We start from the raw sequence: 20,000 nt of genomic DNA on the forward strand, positions 1-20,000 counted from the left end.
GCTGTTAGTGTATGGTTGTGATTGTGTTAGTATTTGGTTGTGAATGTGTTAGTGTTTGTTTGTGTTGTTTTTTGGCTGTATCTGTATAAACCAGTGTTAAATTGTGTAGGGGATCTAAACCCAGTGGAAACTCTGGACAATTTAGAACAAGAGAAGAGGCAAATGTGTTTGTGTGAGCGCGAGTGTGTGCGTGAGTCTGAGTGTGTGTGTGAGTGTGTGTGTGAGTGTGAGTGTGAGCGTGAGTCTGAGTGTGAGCGTGAGTCTGAGCGTGAGTGTGTGCGTGAGTGTGAGTCTGAGCGTGAGTCTGAGTGTGAGCGTGAGTCTGAGCGTGAGTCTGAGCGTGAGTGTGAGTGTGAGTCTGAGTGTGAGCGTGAGTCTGAGTGTGAGCGTGAGTCTGAGTGTGAGCGTGAGTCTGAGTGTGAACGTGAGTCTGAGTGTGAGTGTGAGTCTGAGTGTGAGTCTGAGTCAGAGCGTGAGTCTGAGCGTGAGTCTGAGCGTGAGTCTGAGCGTGAGTCTGAGCGTGAGTCTGAGCGTGAGTCTGAGTGTGAGTGTGAGCGTGAGTCTGAGCGTGAGTCTGAGCGTGAGTCTGAGCGTGAGTCTGAGTGTGAGTCTGAGTGTGAGCGTGAGTGTCAGTGTGAGTCTGAGTGTGAGCGTGAGTCTGAGCGTGAGTCTGAGCGTGAGTCTGAGCGTGTGTGTGAGTCTGAGTGTGAGCGTGAGCGTGAGTCTGAGCGTGAGTCTGAGCGTGAGTCTGAGCGTGAGTCTGAGCGTGAGTCTGAGTGTGAGTCTGAGTGTGAGCGTGAGCGTGAGTCTGAGCGTGAGTCTGAGCGTGAGTCTGAGCGTGAGTCTGAGCGTGAGTCTGAGTGTGAGCGTGAGTCTGAGTGTGAGTCTGAGTGTGAGCGTGAGTCTGAGCGTGAGTCTGAGTGTGAACGTGAGTGTGAGTCTGAGTGTGAGTCTGAGTGTGAGTCTGAGTGTGAGTCTGAGTGTGAGTCTGAGTGTGAGCGTGAGTCTGAGTGTGAGTCTGAGTGTGAGTCTGAGTCTGAGTGTGAGTCTGAGTGTGAGTCTGAGTGTGAGTCTGAGCGTGAGTCTGAGCGTGAGTCTGAGTGTGAGTCTGAGCGCGAGTGTGTTTGTGTGTTTATGTGCACATGCATGCATGAGTGAGTGTGTTGGTGTTGAGTGGGTTTGTGTGTGTTGTGTAGGGGAAGCTTTGAATAATGACCACATGAGTGTGTTCTCCCAACACACATGCTGACTGACTACATGGTACAGAAAACGAATTTAATGAGCAGACTCATGCATCCACACACCACAAGCTTTTTTATATAGTATTAACGCCGCAAGAAAAAACAAACTCTAACTCAAACTCTCTTCAAAATAAGAGTCTAGAAATGTCTAGAAATGTCTATAATAAGAGTGTCTATAAATGCAAACCAGCTGAAATACATTTCCCACTAACTATGTCAGCATTTTTATGTCGTTTCAATAACTGCTAAATTTCTTGTATAAACACCTGTAAATACTGTAAATATAATTTTTTATCATGTCTTTATAAGCCATTTTTAGACTTAGGAACTGTCTTTAGCTAAAATAAGTCACAACAGTGTGTGTGAGTGTTTATGTGTTCATGTGCGCCTGCATGCATGAGTGTGTGTGTGTGTGTGTTGGTGGTGTGTGTGTCTGTGTGTGTCTTGGATTAGTGTGTCTTGTCTGTCCTGGTGATTTACGACTGCAGTTGCAGAAGGGCTGTGTGTGTCTAACCTTTGTGTGTATATGTATATGTGTGTGTGTAACTGAGCTACCTTTGTGTGCATATATGTGTGTTGTAGGATCTAGATGTGTGTGTTCGTGACATAAGGCTGTATGTAAACAGTACACTGGTTTATGAAGGCCAGTTGGAGAAAGGCTGTGGAAACCAAGTCTTTGACTACAGCACCACCATAAACCTCCAGCAACTCCCAGAATGCACCACTCCTAGCCCTGACTCCTGCCTGCAGGCCAGCAGTCCTCATCGCTGTCGTGATACTGGAAGCCCATTGGTCAGCTCAAGCCTATCAGAGCTAAGCTCCGCCCACACAGAAGAAGAAACAAACGAGAGCAGACAGGGAAGAAAAGCGAACAGCGTCCCTCTCTCCACTGGCCCCAGCGGCTATGTGCCCAGGGTCCTGATGCAGAAAGACTCGTCAGACAGAGACTCACCTCCTCTGGACGTCTCCATGTCTCCTGCTCAGTCCACTGGACAGATTAAAGAGACGGAACAGACGGTTACCACACAGCCCTCTTCCTGTCGCACACCACAGTGGCTTCAACCAATCAGTCGTGCAGATCCGGATGGGGCGGAGCAGGAGGGGCGGGGCCAGGGCAAGGAGAAGGAGCGTCCCTTGTGGTTGGTTCCTCAAAATGCAATGGAACCCAAATCCTCTGTCCTATCTGAACTGCCCTGTAACCCTGGTCAGGTCTGTCGATCTGGTACCACCCATGGCCATCAGGGGGTGGCAGTTAACAACACACAAAGAGAATCTGGTACCACCCATCGGGAGGCGCCAATTGAAAACACCCAGAGAGAAACGTCTGCGGAGTTCAGCGCCGACTCCTTGGAAACTGACCCAGAGCTAGGTTTGGATGGAGGATCAGAACGCAAAACAGAACATTTGGATATGGACTCAGACCTGCTGGACTCACTGGGTGAGAGAGTAGAACGACCCATCAGTGGCAGAAGAGGCTCAGCTCGAAACAGAACCAGACAAAGTCCCAACCCAAGCCTGGACGGAACCAACAGTCTCGTTGCAGCAGGTACAGATCCCTCTGCACAGACACACACTCACACACAGTTAAATGCACTCAAACTGTAATTATACACTCTGATTAATGTTACACAGATAAATACACTCAAACTTCAATTATACACTCTGATTAAAGTTACACAGATAAATACACTCAAACTGTAATTATACACTCTGATTAAAGTTACACAGATAAATACACTCAAACTTTAATTATACACTCTGATTAAAGTTACACAGATAAATGCACTCAAACTTCAATTATACACTCTGATTAATGTTACACAGATAAATGCACTCAAACTTTAATTATACACTCTGATTAAAGTTACACAGATAAATACACTCAAACTTTAATTATACACTCTGATTAAAGTTACACAGTTAAATACACTCAAACTTTAATTATGCACTCTGATTAATGTTACACAGATAAATACACTCAAACTGTAATTATGCACTCTGATTAATGTTACACAGATAAATACACTCAAACTGTAATTATACACTCTGATTAATGTTACACAGATAAATGCACTCAAACTTTAATTATACACTCTGATTAATGTTACACACATAAATACAATCAAACTGTAATTATACACTCTGATTAAAGTTACACAGATAAATACACTCAAACTGTAATTATACACTCTGATTAATGTTACACAGATAAATACACTCAAACTTTAATTATACACTCTGATTAACAATACACAGATAAATACACTCAAACTGTAATTATACACTCTGATTAATGTTACACACATAAATACACTCAAACTGTAATTATACACTCTGATTAACATTACACAGATAAATACAATCAAACTGTAATTATACACTCTGATTAAAGTTACACAGATAAATGCACTCAAACTGTAATTATACACTCTGATTAATGTTACACAGATAAATACACTCAAACTTTAATTATACACTCTGATTAACAATACACAGATAAATACACTCAAACTGTAATTATACACTCTGAATAATGTTACACACATAAATACACTCAAACTGTAATTATACACTCTGATTAATGTTACACAGATAAATACAATCAAACTGTAATTATACACTCTGATTAAAGTTACACAGATAAATGCACTCAAACTTTAATTATACACTCTGATTAATGTTACACACATAAATACACTCAAACTTTAATTATACACTCTGATTAATGTTTCACAGATAAATACACTCAAACTTTAATTATACACTCTGATTAACATTACACAGATAAATGCACTCAAACTTTAATTATACACTCTGATTAATGTTACACTGATAAATACAATCAAATTGTAATTATACACTCTGATTAATGTTACACAGATAAATGCACTCAAACTGTAATTATACACTCTGATTAACATTACACAGATAAATACACTCAAACTGTAATTATACACTCTGATTAATGTTACACAGATAAATGCGCTCAAACTGTAATTATACACTCTGATTAATGTTACACACATAAATGCACTCAAACTTCAATTATACACTCTGATTAACATTACACAGATAAATGCACTCAAACTTTAATTATACACTCTGATTAATGTTACACACATAAATGCACTCAAACTTCAATTATACACTCTGATTAACATTACACAGATAAATACACTCAAACTGTAATTATACACTCTGATTAATGTTACACACATAAATGCACTCAAACTTCAATTATACACTCTGATTAACATTACACAGATAAATGCACTCAAACTTTAATTATACACTCTGATTAATGTTACACTGATAAATACAATCAAACTGTAATTATACACTCTGATTAATGTTACACAGATAAATGCACTCAAACTGTAATTATACACTCTGATTAATGTTACACACATAAATGCACTCAAACTTCAATTATACACTCTGATTAACATTACACAGATAAATGCACTCAAACTTTAATTATACACTCTGATTAAAGTTACACAGATAAATACACTCAAACTGTAATTATACACTCTGATTAATGTTATACAGCCTAACACTTTAGAAACTCAGTGTAGAGTGAGAATTGGGAACAGAAAGTCATTTAAGGGTTAATTTCGTTGTATTGTTGTCTTGCACAGCCGTACAGTGACAATAAAGTTTCTTATGTCTTAGGGATTAAACTGCTTTCTCTAGACTGGGTGATGTTTAACTGGAGTGAAGCGAAATCTGCTTTCTCTAGACTGGGTGATGTTTAACTGGAGTAAAGCGAATTCCTCCTGTGAAAATCAGTCTCTATTTGTGAGTGTGTGAACCATGTTTTAGGCCCTGGTTTATTATCTCTTAAATTTATACTCTTTATCATTATGTCTGCAATCTCTTATTTATAGCTGCTGTCTGTGTCTCTCTGTCTTACTCTTTCTCTGTCTGTCTGTGTCTCTCTGTCTGTGTCTCTCTGTCTTACACTCTCTCTGTCTGTCTGTGTCTCTCTGTCTTACACTCTCTCTGTCTGTGTCTCTCTGTCTGTCTGTGTCTCTCTGTTTTACACTCTCTCTGTCTGTGTCTCTTTCTCTGTCTGTGTCTCTCTGTCTGTGTCTCTCTGTCTTACACTCTCTCCGTCTGTGTCTCTGTGTGTGTGTCTCTCTGTCTTACACTCTCTCTGTCTGTCTGTGTCTCTCTGTTTTACACTCTCTCTGTCTGTGTCTCTTTCTCTGTCTGTGTCTCTCTGTCTTACACTCTCTCTGTCTGTGTCTCTCTGTCTTACACTCTCTCTGTCTGTGTCTCTCTGTCTGTGTCTCTCTGTCTTACACTCTCTCTGTCTGTCTGTGTCTCTCTGTCTGTGTCTCTCTGTTTTACACTCTCTCTGTCTGTGTCTCTCTGTTTTACACTCTCTCTGTTTGTGTCTCTTTGTCTGTCTGTGTCTCTCTGTCTGTCTTACACTCTCTCTGTCTGTGTCTCTCTGTCTAACACTCTCTTTGTCTGTCTGTGTCTCTCTGTCTTACACTCTCTCTGTCTGTCTTACACTCTCTCTGTCTGTGTCTCTCTGTCTAACACTCTCTTTGTCTGTCTGTGTCTCTTTGTCTGTCTGTGTCTCTCTGTCTTACACTCTCTCTGTCTGTGTCTCTCTGTCTAACACTCTCTTTGTCTGTCTGTGTCTCTTTGTCTGTCTGTGTCTCTCTGTCTTACACTCTCTGTCTGTGTCTCTCTGTCTAACACTCTCTTTGTCTGTCTGTGTCTCTTTGTCTGTCTGTGTCTCTCTGTCTTACACTCTCTCTGTCTGTGTCTCTCTGTCTAACACTCTCTTTGTCTGTCTGTGTCTCTTTGTCTGTCTGTGTCTCTCTGTGTGTGTCTCTCTGTCTTACACTCTCTCTCTCTGTCTGTGTCTCTCTGTGTGTGTCTCTCTGTCTTACACTCTCTGTGTCTGTGTCTCTCTGTCTGTGTCTCTCTGTCTTACACTCTCTCTGTCTGTGTCTCTCTGTCTCTGTCTCTCTGTGTCTGTGTCTCTGTGGTCTGAACTCAGTCCGTTAAGGTTTTGGAGGAACAGTCATTTAGTGGCGTTAGGGTTTGTTGTGTTTTGGTTTGAAACCAAGAGATTAGCATGCTAACTGCTCGCCTCGTCAGGCCATTCTGTAATCCCATTTACACTGTTAATCCCTGTGACAACACACAGCTACCAAACAGTAGCCTAGTTTAGCATAGCATAGTCCAATCTGTCAATGCTCAGGGTAATAACTCAATAACTCAGTTTAATAACTCAATAAGTTCACCAAAACCAGCACTGTGTTGGTAATCAACTGGTACAAAGACAAACACACTGGTGTAGTGAATTAAGGGGTTCTAGTCTGGAGTGTTTTAGCATAGTTAGCTTAGCAGTGTAAGGAGTGTGACTCATAAAGTGGGAAAGGCAGTTCTGCACTGAGCTGAGAACAGAGGGTTAATTAAAGTGATGGTTAATTAAAGTGATGGTTAATTAAAATGATGGTTAATTAAAGTGACGGTTGATTCACTTTTGGAGGTGGATTCCATTTGGATACAGAATTTGAATGTTATTGAAATGACTAGAAACGGCATTGAGATTGATGAAATTCCGTTCAGTTACACCACTAACAGAGATGTGAACACATAGTTAACAGTGTACAATTAACATGCATTTAATGTTCTACAGATATTTAAAATCTTTAAATCCATAAGTAAAAAACTTGTTTTTAAATCACCTTCATTAAACTTTGTAGAAAACTACCAAATATGCCTTTGTGTGAATTAGATTTTTTGTTTCTTTTTTGGGGTTTTGGATGCACGTCCAGCTGTAGGGGTGTGTGTTTAGTTGACCAGTTTACATTTTAGAAAGAGCTTTCTGGAAACTGGGTTTAAATACATGTGAGCAGGATTTTCCTGATGTCCACTCAGCAGTCTGGAGTTCAGACTTTACTCTAGCCTGATGGTACTCACCCAGTCCCACTCATTGAAAAATTGTCTGTCTGCGTCGGTGTGTGTGTGTGTGTGTGTGTGTGTAGCAGCCTGCTCTGTTGATATTACTCATTAACTCTGTGAGAACATTTAAATAAATGGGCAACTAAACTGAATCAAGATTATATTTGATTTTGTCCTGTTTCTGGATTATACCCAAACATAGCCAAAGATGTTCATGTCAGCCTATCTATGCTGAATGGGAGTGGTTAGGGGCGGGACATGAGTAAGGAGCCCATCGCTGTGATGAGAATCAGTGTTCCACGTGGAGGAGCAGGAGTACAGATTAGTCAGTCTGGTTACATTTCTCAAAATGCCAAGATGCTGTCCTAGGTTTTTATAGTGTTTCTGAATTTTTAATATAATTGTGGCTCTAATGACAAAGGATCTCAGTTACTAATTCTTACGTGACAAAGCTTTCGTTTTAAGTGCATCGCGTTATTTAATACATAATCTGTGGTCCCAAATATTGTCTCTAGCATATTTTTCCATTTCTCTGGAAGTTTGGAAACCGTACATCATATTAATTACTAGGGGTATAAGAGTATGTGTATTCGTCCCAAACCGTCACAGTACGGACACTACAGTTCGGTGCGTGCAGCCGTACAGAGAAGATTGTGCGAAGATTGATGAACTTAATGCAGAACCAGATTTCATAAGCATGAGTCTCTCATTTCACTCTCTCACAGTTGGTTTGTTCTCTCTAAGATTTGGGATCTGATTGTGGTGCAAACATATGATGCCATAAATTTTCAAGCACCTTATGTCCTTGTCTCCTGGTACATTGTAGTAAGAAGTAAACTGCATTTCTTAATGAATAATAGAGGGCAATGCTGGCTGTCAATAGCCTATGATTGGCTACATGCTGCTGTAGACGGCCATGTGCAGTGGTGATGTCACAAACACACACAGAACCGGCTGTAGAAAGGCTTGTTTTCTTCACATAGATCGTACGGCTGTAGGAGGAGAATGCACGTTTTCATACTTTGACAATGTTTCCATAGCAAATTCATCTCAGCGAATTTAAAAGGGCAAGGAAAATCGTGATTTCCATTCTATGGCACCTTTAATGCACTACAGGCTGTACCAGCTACCTCAGGGGGGACTATATGACACCATAGGAGGAACAAACTTACACTACTGTTTGTTCAAAATGAATGAAAGAAACCTTGGCCTTGTGCATTTGGGGGTTTCGTGGCATTTTGTTTTTTTTCCCATTGTACTGAACTCGTACCAAACCGTGATGTCAAAACTGTGGTGTGAACCAAACCGTGACCTCTGTGTACCGTTACACCCCTATTCATTACTAAATGGCTCACTCAGTAAATCGAGTACATACATTTTGTGTACCTGTACGTGTGTCTGTACGTGTGCGTGCATGTGTGTGAGAGAGAGACAACTCTACCATCACATTACATAACTGAGAAGCATATGGATGCCACAGTCATGTGTCACACACATTACTTAGAGGCCGTACTCTGTTGTCCACTCAATATTTTGTGTCTTAATTTAACTCTGTGCAGACGAGTCACATTTGGTTGCCGGGGGCAGCAGAAGGCCACGTGCTGATTGGAGGAGCCAGCAGAATGACCCCCTGATGGAATCCTGGGATTCACTGACAAAGTTCAAACACCGCCAGCGTGGGCGCATCGCAAACATGGCTCTTGAGGGCGATATTTTTGATGAGTTCCTCCAACGCCAGCCCCGCCTCAACCCTACATCTGACCCCACCCCTAACCTTGACTCCACCCTCAGTCCATCGGTCGAGCCTGAGGAAGAGGATGAGGAGGAGTTTGAGATCCCAGTGCTGCCGTGTGGACAAACACTCGTCATCAACATTCTGTCAACATGGGGCGACCGTCATTATGTGGGCCTGAACGGCCTGGAGATTTTTGGCTCCACAGGAGAACCAATCACACCCCGCCACATCACCGCTGACCCCCCAGATATAAACATACTGCCAGCATACAATAAAGACCCACGCGTGGTTACCAACTTGATAGATGGAGTTAACCGCACACAGGATGACATGCACTTGTGGTTGGCTCCATACACACCTGGACACACCCACATCATCACTCTGGACCTGGGCCTCCCATGTCACCTGGCCATGATTCGCATTTGGAATTACAACAAATCACGGATCCACTCGTTTAGAGGAGTCAAAGAGGTGGAGATGCTCCTTGATGGGCAATGTATTTTCAGGGGCGAAATCGCTAAAGCATCAGGCACACTGAGCGGAGGTACACACACATAAAATAATACACAGACACATATACAGTAATACAAACACGTACACACACGTACTGTACAAAACTAATAAACTCTTTAGTAAAGTAAACAGTAACCATACACATAAACAAACAGTGTTTATTACCGTTAGCAAAAAGCCTTATCTCTGCACACTTATGTGTTGTTGATTGCTCACTTTCTCTTTCTCTGTCTTTCTCTGTCTCTCTCAGTGTTGGACCAGTTTGGGGACACTATCTTGTTCACCACAGACGACGACATTCTGGAGGCGATGTCACATTATGATACCACGTTCACAGGGGGGCTGGATGCAGCCAATCCTGGAGCAGAGGAGGAGGAGCTCCAGCGTCCGTGCACAGCGGACGGAGAGGGAGAAGAGCGACCCTTCACACAGGCAGGATTCAGGGATGATGACACAACGGTGAGAGAGAGAGCACGTGTATGTTTGTGTGCATGCGTTTATTTCTGGGAATGTGTGTGTAATGTGTGCGGTGTAATCAGGGTTGGGCTTCAGTACATAAGTAGTGTACAAAAGAAGGTAACTATTTAGTTACACAAAAAAGACAGTAATCAGATTACAGACACACTCTGAAAATATGGTTGACACCAGCAGAAATGCGTTTATAGATTTATCACATTTACAAATAAAGCTGGGACGGCCCATCCGGTTAACTGTGGAGTTATTTATACTGTAAATCTTAGACTCTAAACACTGCCCTCTACACACTCAGGATAACTCATCTGTAGTTGTCTGTCAAATATGGGGAAATTAATAAACCACAAAATGGCGAGTAAAATGAATCGTCAGGGGAGTAAAACAGGAGGAACAGGAGCCGATGCCAGAGTTAGGGGAGCTGAAGATGCCAGAGTTAGGGGAGCTGAAGATGCCAGAGTTAGGGGAGCTGAAGATGCCAGAGTCAGGGGAGCTGAAGATGCCAGAGTTAGGGGAGCTGAAGATGCCAGAGTTAGGGGAGCTGAAGATGCCAGAGTTAGGGGAGCTGAAGATGCCAGAGTTAGGGGAGCTGAAGATGCCAGAGTTAGGGGAGCTGAAGATGCCAGAGTTAGGGGAGCTGAAGATGCCAGAGTCAGGGGAGCTGAAGATGCCAGAGTTAGGGGAGCTGAAGATGCCAGAGTCAGGGGAGCTGAAGATGCCAGAGTTAGGGGAGCTGAAGATGCCAGAGTTAGGGGAGCTGAAGATGCCAGAGTTAGGGGAGCTGAAGATGCGATGCCAGAGTTAGGGGAGCTGAAGATGCCAGAGTTAGGGGAGCTGAAGATGCCAGAGTTAGGGGAGCTGAAGATGCCAGAGTTAGGGGAGCTGAAGATGCCAGAGTTAGGGGAGCTGAAGATGCCAGAGTCAGGGGAGCTGAAGATGCCAGAGTTAGGGGAGCTGAAGATGCCAGAGTCAGGGGAGCTGAAGATGCCAGAGTTAGGGGAGCTGAAGATGCCAGAGTTAGGGGAGCTGAAGATGCCAGAGTTAGGGGAGCTGAAGATGCGATGCCAGAGTTAGGGGAGCTGAAGATGCCAGAGTCAGGGGAGCTGAAGATGCCAGAGTCAGGGGAGCTGAAGATGCCAGAGTCAGGGGAGCTGAAGATGCCAGAGTTAGGGGAGCTGAAGATGCCAGAGTTAGGGGAGCTGAAGATGCCAGAGTTAGGGGAGCTGAAGATGCCAGAGTTAGGGGAGCTGAAGATGCCAGAGTCAGGGGAGCTGAAGATGCCAGAGTTAGGGGAGCTGAAGATGCCAGAGTCAGGGGAGCTGAAGATGCCAGAGTTAGGGGAGCTGAAGATGCCAGAGTCAGGGGAGCTGAAGATGCCAGAGTTAGGGGAGCTGAAGATGCCAGAGTTAGGGGAGCTGAAGATGCCAGAGTCAGGGGAGCTGAAGATGCCAGAGTTAGGGGAGCTGAAGATGCCAGAGTCAGGGGAGCTGAAGATGCCAGAGTTAGGGGAGCTGAAGATGCCAGAGTTAGGGGAGCTGAAGATGCCAGAGTTAGGGGAGCTGAAGATGCGATGCCAGAGTTAGGGGAGCTGAAGATGCCAGAGTTAGGGGAGCTGAAGATGCCAGAGTTAGGGGAGCTGAAGATGCCAGAGTTAGGGGAGCTGAAGATGCCAGAGTTAGGGGAGCTGAAGATGCCAGAGTTAGGGGAGCTGAAGATGCCAGAGTCAGGGGAGCTGAAGATGCCAGAGTTAGGGGAGCTGAAGATGCCAGAGTTAGGGGAGCTGAAGATGCCAGAGTTAGGGGAGCTGAAGATGCCAGAGTTAGGGGAGCTGAAGATGCGATGCCAGAGTTAGGGGAGCTGAAGATGCCAGAGTTAGGGGAGCTGAAGATGCCAGAGTTAGGGGAGCTGAAGATGCCAGAGTCAGGGGAGCTGAAGATGCCAGAGTCAGGGGAGCTGAAGATGCCAGAGTCAGGGGAGCTGAAGATGCCAGAGTTAGGGGAGCTGAAGATGCCAGAGTCAGGGGAGCTGAAGATGCCAGAGTTAGGGGAGCTGAAGATGCCAGAGTTAGGGGAGCTGAAGATGCCAGAGTTAGGGGAGCTGAAGATGCGATGCCAGAGTTAGGGGAGCTGAAGATGCCAGAGTTAGGGGAGCTGAAGATGCCAGAGTTAGGGGAGCTGAAGATGCCAGAGTCAGGAGAGCTGAAGATGCCAGAGTTAGGGGAGCTGAAGATGCCAGAGTTAGGGGAGCTGAAGATGCCAGAGTCAGGGGAGCTGAAGATGCCAGAGTTAGGGGAGCTGAAGATGCCAGAGTTAGGGGAGCTGAAGATGCCAGAGTTAGGGGAGCTGAAGATGCCAGAGTTAGGGGAGCTGAAGATGCGGCTGTTCCAGGGCTGATTCTTCTGATCTACCAGAACAACTCATTTAGCTCAGAGTGTGTTTTCTCCACAAAAGCGATTGTGAAAATGCCTTTTACCGCCTGTGAACACTATTGTGGGGCAGGTGAAATCTTACTATGAGCGGCACAGTGAACGCCTTTGTGAGGTAGAGCACGGGCTCAATGACTGCGGTGAGGTTCATGTACGCTGAAGCTACAAGAAGACATCGGCTGTGTCCGAAATGGCATACTACATACTACTCGCATACTAATTATGACGTAAAAGTAGTATGTAGTATGCAGTACGTGAAAAATAAAAATTTTGCAGTACACGACAGTTACCCGGATGATGTACTACCCTGGCGAAAATTTCTAGTATACATCCCGAGCTCACTTCGCCGACTACTGCATCCCATGAAGCAACGCGGTGATTTCCAACTGTCAAAAAATTTTAAAAACATGGCGGACAGCGACTGAACCAGCTTCAACTACAACTGCAGCTGCAGTTCCGAATATAAATGTATCAGCTGCATATTTTGGTGTAATAAATCTTCATACGCTTTCTTATAGGGCTACTTTTGATACATATTTGTGGTTGTCGTGTGTTGTTCGATTTTAACAGAACAGATAGCCCAACCGATAGCAAACGTGTAGTACACTACACCAAAGTTGTCATAATTGTGTACCATACTGTATACTAGTGTGTGGAGTAGTGCGCAGTATGCAGTGTATACTAGGCTAGTATGTAGTATGTAGTACGGTAGTATGCCATTTCGGACACAGCCATCGTGTTTAAGAGAGAAGGTGGAAAAAGTCGCATAGATTAATCCTGAGAACATGCAGGGCTGAAACCCTGTCAGTTCTTTGAAGAGGTACTGTTGAGAGACTTGGTTCTCACACATGTACTGTGCTGATACCAGGTACCAGGTGTTTTTCCGTGAGGATTTTAGTGCAAAGTTTGGGGAATAAGCCGAGTTCAAAGAAGTGAAGTCTTCAAGTTTGGCCTCTACTCCACTTTACCCATGATAGTAACAGTCAATGTTTTGACACACCAGAGAAAGCCAAAGAATTGTATGACTCACACATGAGAGGAATGTGTAGAGCACTGAAAGTTACTCATGTGTCAGTGACTGGCTCTTCTGGAAAGGTAAAAACCACAGCCTGTAGTTAAGGTGCACTATCATGCTCTTGATTAACAGTGTTAATATTGTCCACGTGAAACCCTAGGCAAAACTGCTTGTTTCTGTTCATTGACCCTGACATTTGACATTTGACATTGTTAGTCTGCGTCAGGGGTCGGCAACCTTTCTCCATAAATCTTCTCCATGAGGAAAAAATTGCTACCTCAGGATCTTCATCCCAATAAGGCCCAGCTCTCTGTTTTATTCTGATTACACTTTAATGCTAAGTTCACACTACATGATTTTAGGCCTGATTCTCCACTCACCGACAGGTTTTGGAGATCGCCGACAAAAGCCCCAGATCAGAGGCAAAGCGGCGTTCACTCAGGGCTCGCAAATTGGCTCTCAGTCGCTATGTTTGAACTGTTCAAAGACGCCATCCGAGAGACTCACCGATGCCTCTCAGACTCCTGAAAAATATCTATCAGGCTAAATATCTGGACCTATCAGGGGGCCCAAATCCTGTAGTGTGAAAAGTATTGTGACTGCCAGTGAGTCCGGCGACAAGCTACAGCCAATGAGAGCGCAAGAAACGGGGTGAAGGTAAACCTGGGGGAAGAGTTGTACAACATCAACACATTCTTTTCTTTTTCCTCCTTATTTTCTCACTGCAAATTGGAGCGCAAACAACTTGTACTGCTCGCTTCTTGCTGACATCTGTTTTTGGAAGAAAAAAATCCATGTCTCGCACATGGTATCTACATTTCCTAATATTTGTATCCTAAATTTCCTTCAGGATTAATGAAGTATCTAGCTAGCTAGCTATCTGTCTGTCTGTCTGTCTGTCTGTCTATCTGTCTGTCTGTCTGTCTGTCTGTCTATCTATCTGTCTATCTGGAATCGCGTCAGTCCCTGTGTCACTTCTCGCGTGTGTTTTCGTGACAAAACATAGTTTTGGAGATCAGATCAGACAGACTCATCGGAGATTCCTCCTGGTGAAAGATCTTGTAATGTGTGACCCCTTGTCACTGATCGGTCATGTAGTGTGCAAACCACAATGACTTCAAGATTCACAATTACAAGATAACAAGTTGTGTAGTGTGAACAGTACAGCAATCTTACGACTTTGAAAGTCATGTAGTGAGCCCGTGGCTTAACTAAACCAAAATCGAACTATGTTTTCTTTTCTTATGTTGTATTTTTTTAATGTCAGGTGTATGCTGACAAGTTTTGATTGTTCACCAAAACAATTTTTTTTTCTGAAAATCAAGTGAGAAGGACATGCCTGATTTATTATATGCAAAACACACAATTTATATACAGTGAGTATACCTCATACATGTCCTTAATTTGTCTCTTAAGATAAAACAGCGTAATCTTATGATTTATAGTTGAAATTCCATTCACCTTGTCCATATCCAGTAATTTACTCTCATTTCAGAAATTTTGCTCTCCCTGCCCATATATAGTGACTCGCTGTCATTCCACTAATTTCATTTACCGAATCTGCATATGATAAGTTACTGTCAGTCCATATGATGGCTGTTTGTGACTTGCCTGGTGTTACAGAAGACTCTTAGTTAAAAGTTTTTCATTGAAATTGTTTCCCTTCTCATTTGTATATATGGCTCGGGAAGGAGGAATAATCCAAAACTAATGGAAAGTAATCAGATTACCGTAGTGTAATATAATAATCCTTTGGATTAATGTAATCAGATTACATTAGAGTAATATAGTAATCATTTCGATTAGGTTACGAAGTACCTTTTTAAACAGGTAATTAGTAATCTGTACAGTAACCCTCCCAAACCTGCATGGAATATATGTGCAAATTTGTTTGTGTGTGTGAATAATTCACATGTGAAATTGTTTTTATATCATTTGTGAGTGTATACAGTGTGTGACATGGTGTGAATGCGTGTGTTTGTAGTGTTTCTAAAATGATGTGAATGTGCCTTGTTTGTGATTTGTTAATTGTTGATTATTTTTGTCTTTGATGTGTTCATCAGAAATTCCATTCAAATCCGGCAGAATCAGAAGATCGATCCTCAGGACTTCACACAGGGAAATGTGAGTATCCACAGTCTCTCTGTGAGAAAGGCATTGTGACTGTACTAGATTGTGTGTTTTGTTGACCTCCTCTCAGACTAGCTAGGAGCTGATGAGAAACAGAAATCCTGGGGTGTCAGGAACCATCTGGTGACCCAAGCAATAGTGTCTTTCACTTTGTTTAGACTTGGCTTCTGGGGCAGGTATAGAACAGGGCTGCCCCCAGGCCTCTCAGAGGAATTTCCACGTTTAGATGGAAAGGCCTGCTGAATTCTGATGTGCTACGAACAGCCTTAACTTACTTAATTAAGTTAAGTGTAAGTTTCAGTGATTGCACACACACACTGTGAACAGTGAGCAGTGAATTTGTCCTCTGCATTTAACCCATCCAACACACCAGTAGTGAACACACAACGGACGCAGGAGCAATGGGCAGCATTCCTCTGCGCCCGGGGAGCATTAGGGTTAAGTGCCTTGCTCAAGGGCACACAGAGTGCCGAAGCACACAGCCATGGACGTTGGGCCTGGGAATCGAACCGGCAACCCTCCGTTAGACCACGGCTGCCCCTCGTACAATTAACATACATTATGTTAATGTAGTTTTTAAGGCCTGAAATGCTTCCTCCACAACTGGTGTCCGGTGGATCTTCTTCAGTTGGCCCTCCTTGGTCAGGTCTGAACAGCAGTGAGGCTGTGGAGGAGAAATGACGCGCTCACAAGTACTGATAATATCCTGCCAGCCCCAAGACAGCCTGTACCTCCTTTTTAGTTGTCGGTCAGGGGAAACGGGCCTAGGTGACATTTGGTTGCATTGGCTGTCAGGATTGCTTCAAGCACCCCACATGGCTGAACAACATGTTCACCCCAGTTGTCTGTGTGGACAACTACATAATCCGGGTAAGCAGCACCATAGTCTCGGTGGGCAAGAGGATGATGTCCGTCATTGGGACAGGGCAGGGGTCCCATGGACACCAAAGGGAAGAACTTGGTACTGCTGGAGTTCTGCCAGAGTGCCGAAGATATGTCTTCTCCCAGGCTACCTGCCAATAGCCTTTAGTCAAGTCAAAAGTCAAAAATAATCTTGCCTTACCTCGCTATTTCAACAGCCCATCCAAGAGAGGCATGGGTAAGCTGTCAAACCATGACCTCTCGTTCAGCTTCCAGAATTGCAGAAGTGCAAGGTGCCATCTGGCTTGGGGACCACCTATAGGTGTCGATGTGATGCTAGATGCCCTGAGTTCAGACAAAGGTCGAGAAGAAAATATCAAGGGATTGAGCCCCTGTTGCTGTGCCGTGCCAAGCTCCTCAACGATATGGACCTCCTCCACAGGCTCTAGAACACATGCCAACAACAGAGGAATGGGATCTGGATGTGTGACCCCCACCCCACCTCGGTCAGTCAGGGTCTTGACCCTTGACCCTGGGGCTCTGGTGTGGCCGGTGTGGGCGCTCTCTCTGGGCTTACTGGCAGTCTGCTCTGGACAGGAGGCAGATCTGTCTGAGTCTGGAGAAGGGGGCAGACACACATCAGGGGAACTTTCTGGACACTGAAGAGCGCATAAGGCAGCATCAAGCCCCAGCCACACCCATCATCAGTAACCACTCGCTTGACGATCCTTCTGAACGTCTTTCCACAAGGCTGTCGGTCTGTGGATGGTACACCGAGATTCGAAGATGTTTCATCCCAAGGAGCCTATGAAAGTCTGCCATCAGCTGGGAGACAAATGGTATCCCTTGGTCAGTTAGGATCTCCTTTGGGATCCCAGCACTGCTGAAAAGCAGGAACAGTAGATGCCGGGCGGCATAATCAAGTTCAAGTTTATTTGAGTAGCTTTACAGAGGTCACTGCCTAAGCCCTCAATGAGAAACTCCAAGGCAACAGTGGCAAAGAAAAACTCCCTAAGGAAGTGAATAGGGGGAAAGAACCTTGGGAGGAACCAAGACTTAACAGGGGGAACCTATCCTCCTCTGGCCAGCACATAGAATGGAGATAATTACAGTATGAAATGAGTCCAGGGTTACCAGATTCAATGGTTTAAAAAAATTATTATCAGTATTTGACATGTTTACAGTACAAAAGATTTAATATATACAGGTTCTAGGTGGTATCAGATACAGATTAATTTGACCACTAAGCAGTGTTCATATCAACAATTCTGTCTTTAAGACAAACTGTATAATGGCTAAGAATGATTCACTTTACAACAGTCAAAACTGATTATGATGTGGCTATAAAGGACAAGTTGGTCTTGGTTCCACAGTCCAGAGCATCACAGGTGGGCCACTGCTTCACAATAGGGGCTTGCAGGAGGTCTGGGCACAATGGACAGGTGTCAATATGGCTCATGCTGGGAGCAGAGGCTTGGGACTGGTACAGTGTAGACCTCAGAATGGATACCCCAGTGTTGGGACAGAGAAGAGAAGACAAAAGAAAGGAGGGGACAAGGTTGTTAAGCGAACCCAAGCATAAGGTAGAGTTCTGTTGAGATGTTTTAGAATGATGTCGATTCTGATTCGAGTGTAGCACTGGAGCACCGGCAACCCTAATTAATGCAGCATTTAACCAAAAATAATCCAAAAAAGAAATAGAGAGGGGAGAAGTAGCGGGTGGCATAGCCATTTGGACTCACCAAAAACACTCAATGACCATGGTCCACCACCTCAGTCCTCTTGGCTAAGAAAATTAGCTATATGCTATGCTTTTCTTGCAATATTACTAATGTGGGTTTCAAATGTTAAATTAATGTCCATCACAACCCCAGGATTCTAACCTGCAGTGCATGAAATGGCAGTGAGACCGTCAGCTTATTTCTTAAGTACTTGGGTCCAAGGACTAATATTTCAGTTTTATCTGAGTTCTGCTGGGCAATGGAGACTGCGGAGAGATCCATCCATGCCAGGATCTCTGTCTTGAGTGTGTCATGGTCCTCTGCTGATTCCCAAGGGAGGGTGCAGTAGGCATGTTGGGCTTCTCCAGTTAGGAAGTGTTCTCTTCTGAACCACTGTTCTCTTTTGAACCACTGTTCTCTACTGAACCACTGTTCTCGCTTGTCAAAACGCCACGTCGCTTTTGTTGTTGTCTTGGAAAGCCATGTGCTTTTGTTGTTGTCTTGGAAAGCCATGTGCTTTTGTTGCTGTCTTGGAAAGCCATGTGCTTTTGTTGCTGTCTTGGAAAGCCATGTGCTTTTGTTGTTGTGTAGGTGTTGGCTGAGCAGTTGCTGTCCCTGGATATGGTTCTGAAGTTACACTGTGTCTATGCGCCTAGAGCAGGAGCAGGGGTCTTCTCAGGATGGAGGGAGAAAGTCATAAGATTGAATTACATTTAGGAGAAATCAATATCTCTAAACTCGTTTGTATTTTGGGGGCAAATATAGCATCCTTTAGAAAATCTAAAGTTGATATCAGTGAGCTTTGACAACTTTCAAGATAACAGTAATATGAAGAATGTACCAAAATCCAGCATGTAATAGCTAAAAAACTAAAGATTAACATTCTGAAATATTTGAATCCTACAGAAAAAGCTTATGCGACAGATAATCCATTTGAAAAGGGGGTGAGGACATCTGTCTAAAGCTGTAGTTTTCTTAGTTAACACATCTGTATGAAGCTGCAAAAATTCTGACTTGGTTGATCCTAATTTCAAATGTTGTGAAATTAAATATGTACGTGGATGTGTAGATTTTTGACAGTATGCATATGTGCAGGTCTAAGGTTAACCCTGGGTCTGACCTGGGGTGACCCTCACTACCTGGGTCTGACAGGGTTGGAGGTTGTGGGTCAAGAGGGCGAGAGTGTCCCCCTTGACATTACCATGGTAACAGCATCACCGCAGGACCTAAATGACCTCCCTGAATACAACAATGACCTGCGAACCCTGGACAAGTAAGTGTGGTCCATCTTCCTCCTCCTCAACCAGTCACACTTTCCTTTCTCTCTATTTCTCTCTCACTTTCTTTCTTCCTCCTGAAATCTCTCCTTTTTGTGCTTCAGTCTCTCCCTGTCACACCCTCCTCTCCCTACATCTGTTTTCCTGTCTGTCCATAGATGGTTCTCTCTGTTTTTAAGGTGCAGCACCCAGACAGAGACAAAACAATATATTAAAAGAGGAATGACATGGAGTATACTTTCTCCATTAACCTCTAAATCCTAAAGTATATTAATAATAGTTAATATTAGATGACAAGATAAAGAAGGCAAATGGATCATGTATTATAGTAAAGAATGATATCTACTATATAATCTGATCTCTCTCTATAGGCTGATCGATGGGCAGAACATCACTACAGATGATGAACACATGTGGTTAATCCCATTCACATCCGGATATGACCACACCCTCACCATACAGTTCAGCCAGTCACAGCCCATCGCTGGCCTGCGCATCTGGAACTACAACAAATCACCAGAGGACTCTTATAGAGGGGTAAGGGGAGGGTATGAATGGTGTGCATTAGTATTGATTATAATATGAATAGTGTGGATCAGTATTGATTATAATATGAATAGTGTGGATCAGTATTGATTATAATATGAGTAGTGTGGATCAGTACTGATTATAATATGAAT

General features: G+C 43.7%; 1 protein-coding gene across 1 annotated transcript in view; it reads left to right on the forward strand.

The window, feature by feature from the left end:
- The window catches only part of katnip (katanin interacting protein), a 55,223-nt gene that overhangs the window by 27,293 nt on the left and 7,930 nt on the right, over positions 1 to 20,000 (forward strand). The window contains exons 14-19 of the mRNA XM_030770145.1: positions 1,824 to 2,787; positions 8,732 to 9,451; positions 9,671 to 9,879; positions 15,395 to 15,455; positions 19,139 to 19,316; positions 19,692 to 19,857. Coding sequence (XP_030626005.1) covers positions 1,824 to 2,787; positions 8,732 to 9,451; positions 9,671 to 9,879; positions 15,395 to 15,455; positions 19,139 to 19,316; positions 19,692 to 19,857 — 2,298 coding nt within the window. The remainder of the gene's footprint in view (positions 1 to 1,823; positions 2,788 to 8,731; positions 9,452 to 9,670; positions 9,880 to 15,394; positions 15,456 to 19,138; positions 19,317 to 19,691; positions 19,858 to 20,000) is intronic.

This window comes from Chanos chanos, chromosome 3 (assembly GCF_902362185.1).
Source record: "Chanos chanos chromosome 3, fChaCha1.1, whole genome shotgun sequence".
Lineage (NCBI taxonomy): Eukaryota > Metazoa > Chordata > Actinopteri > Gonorynchiformes > Chanidae > Chanos > Chanos chanos.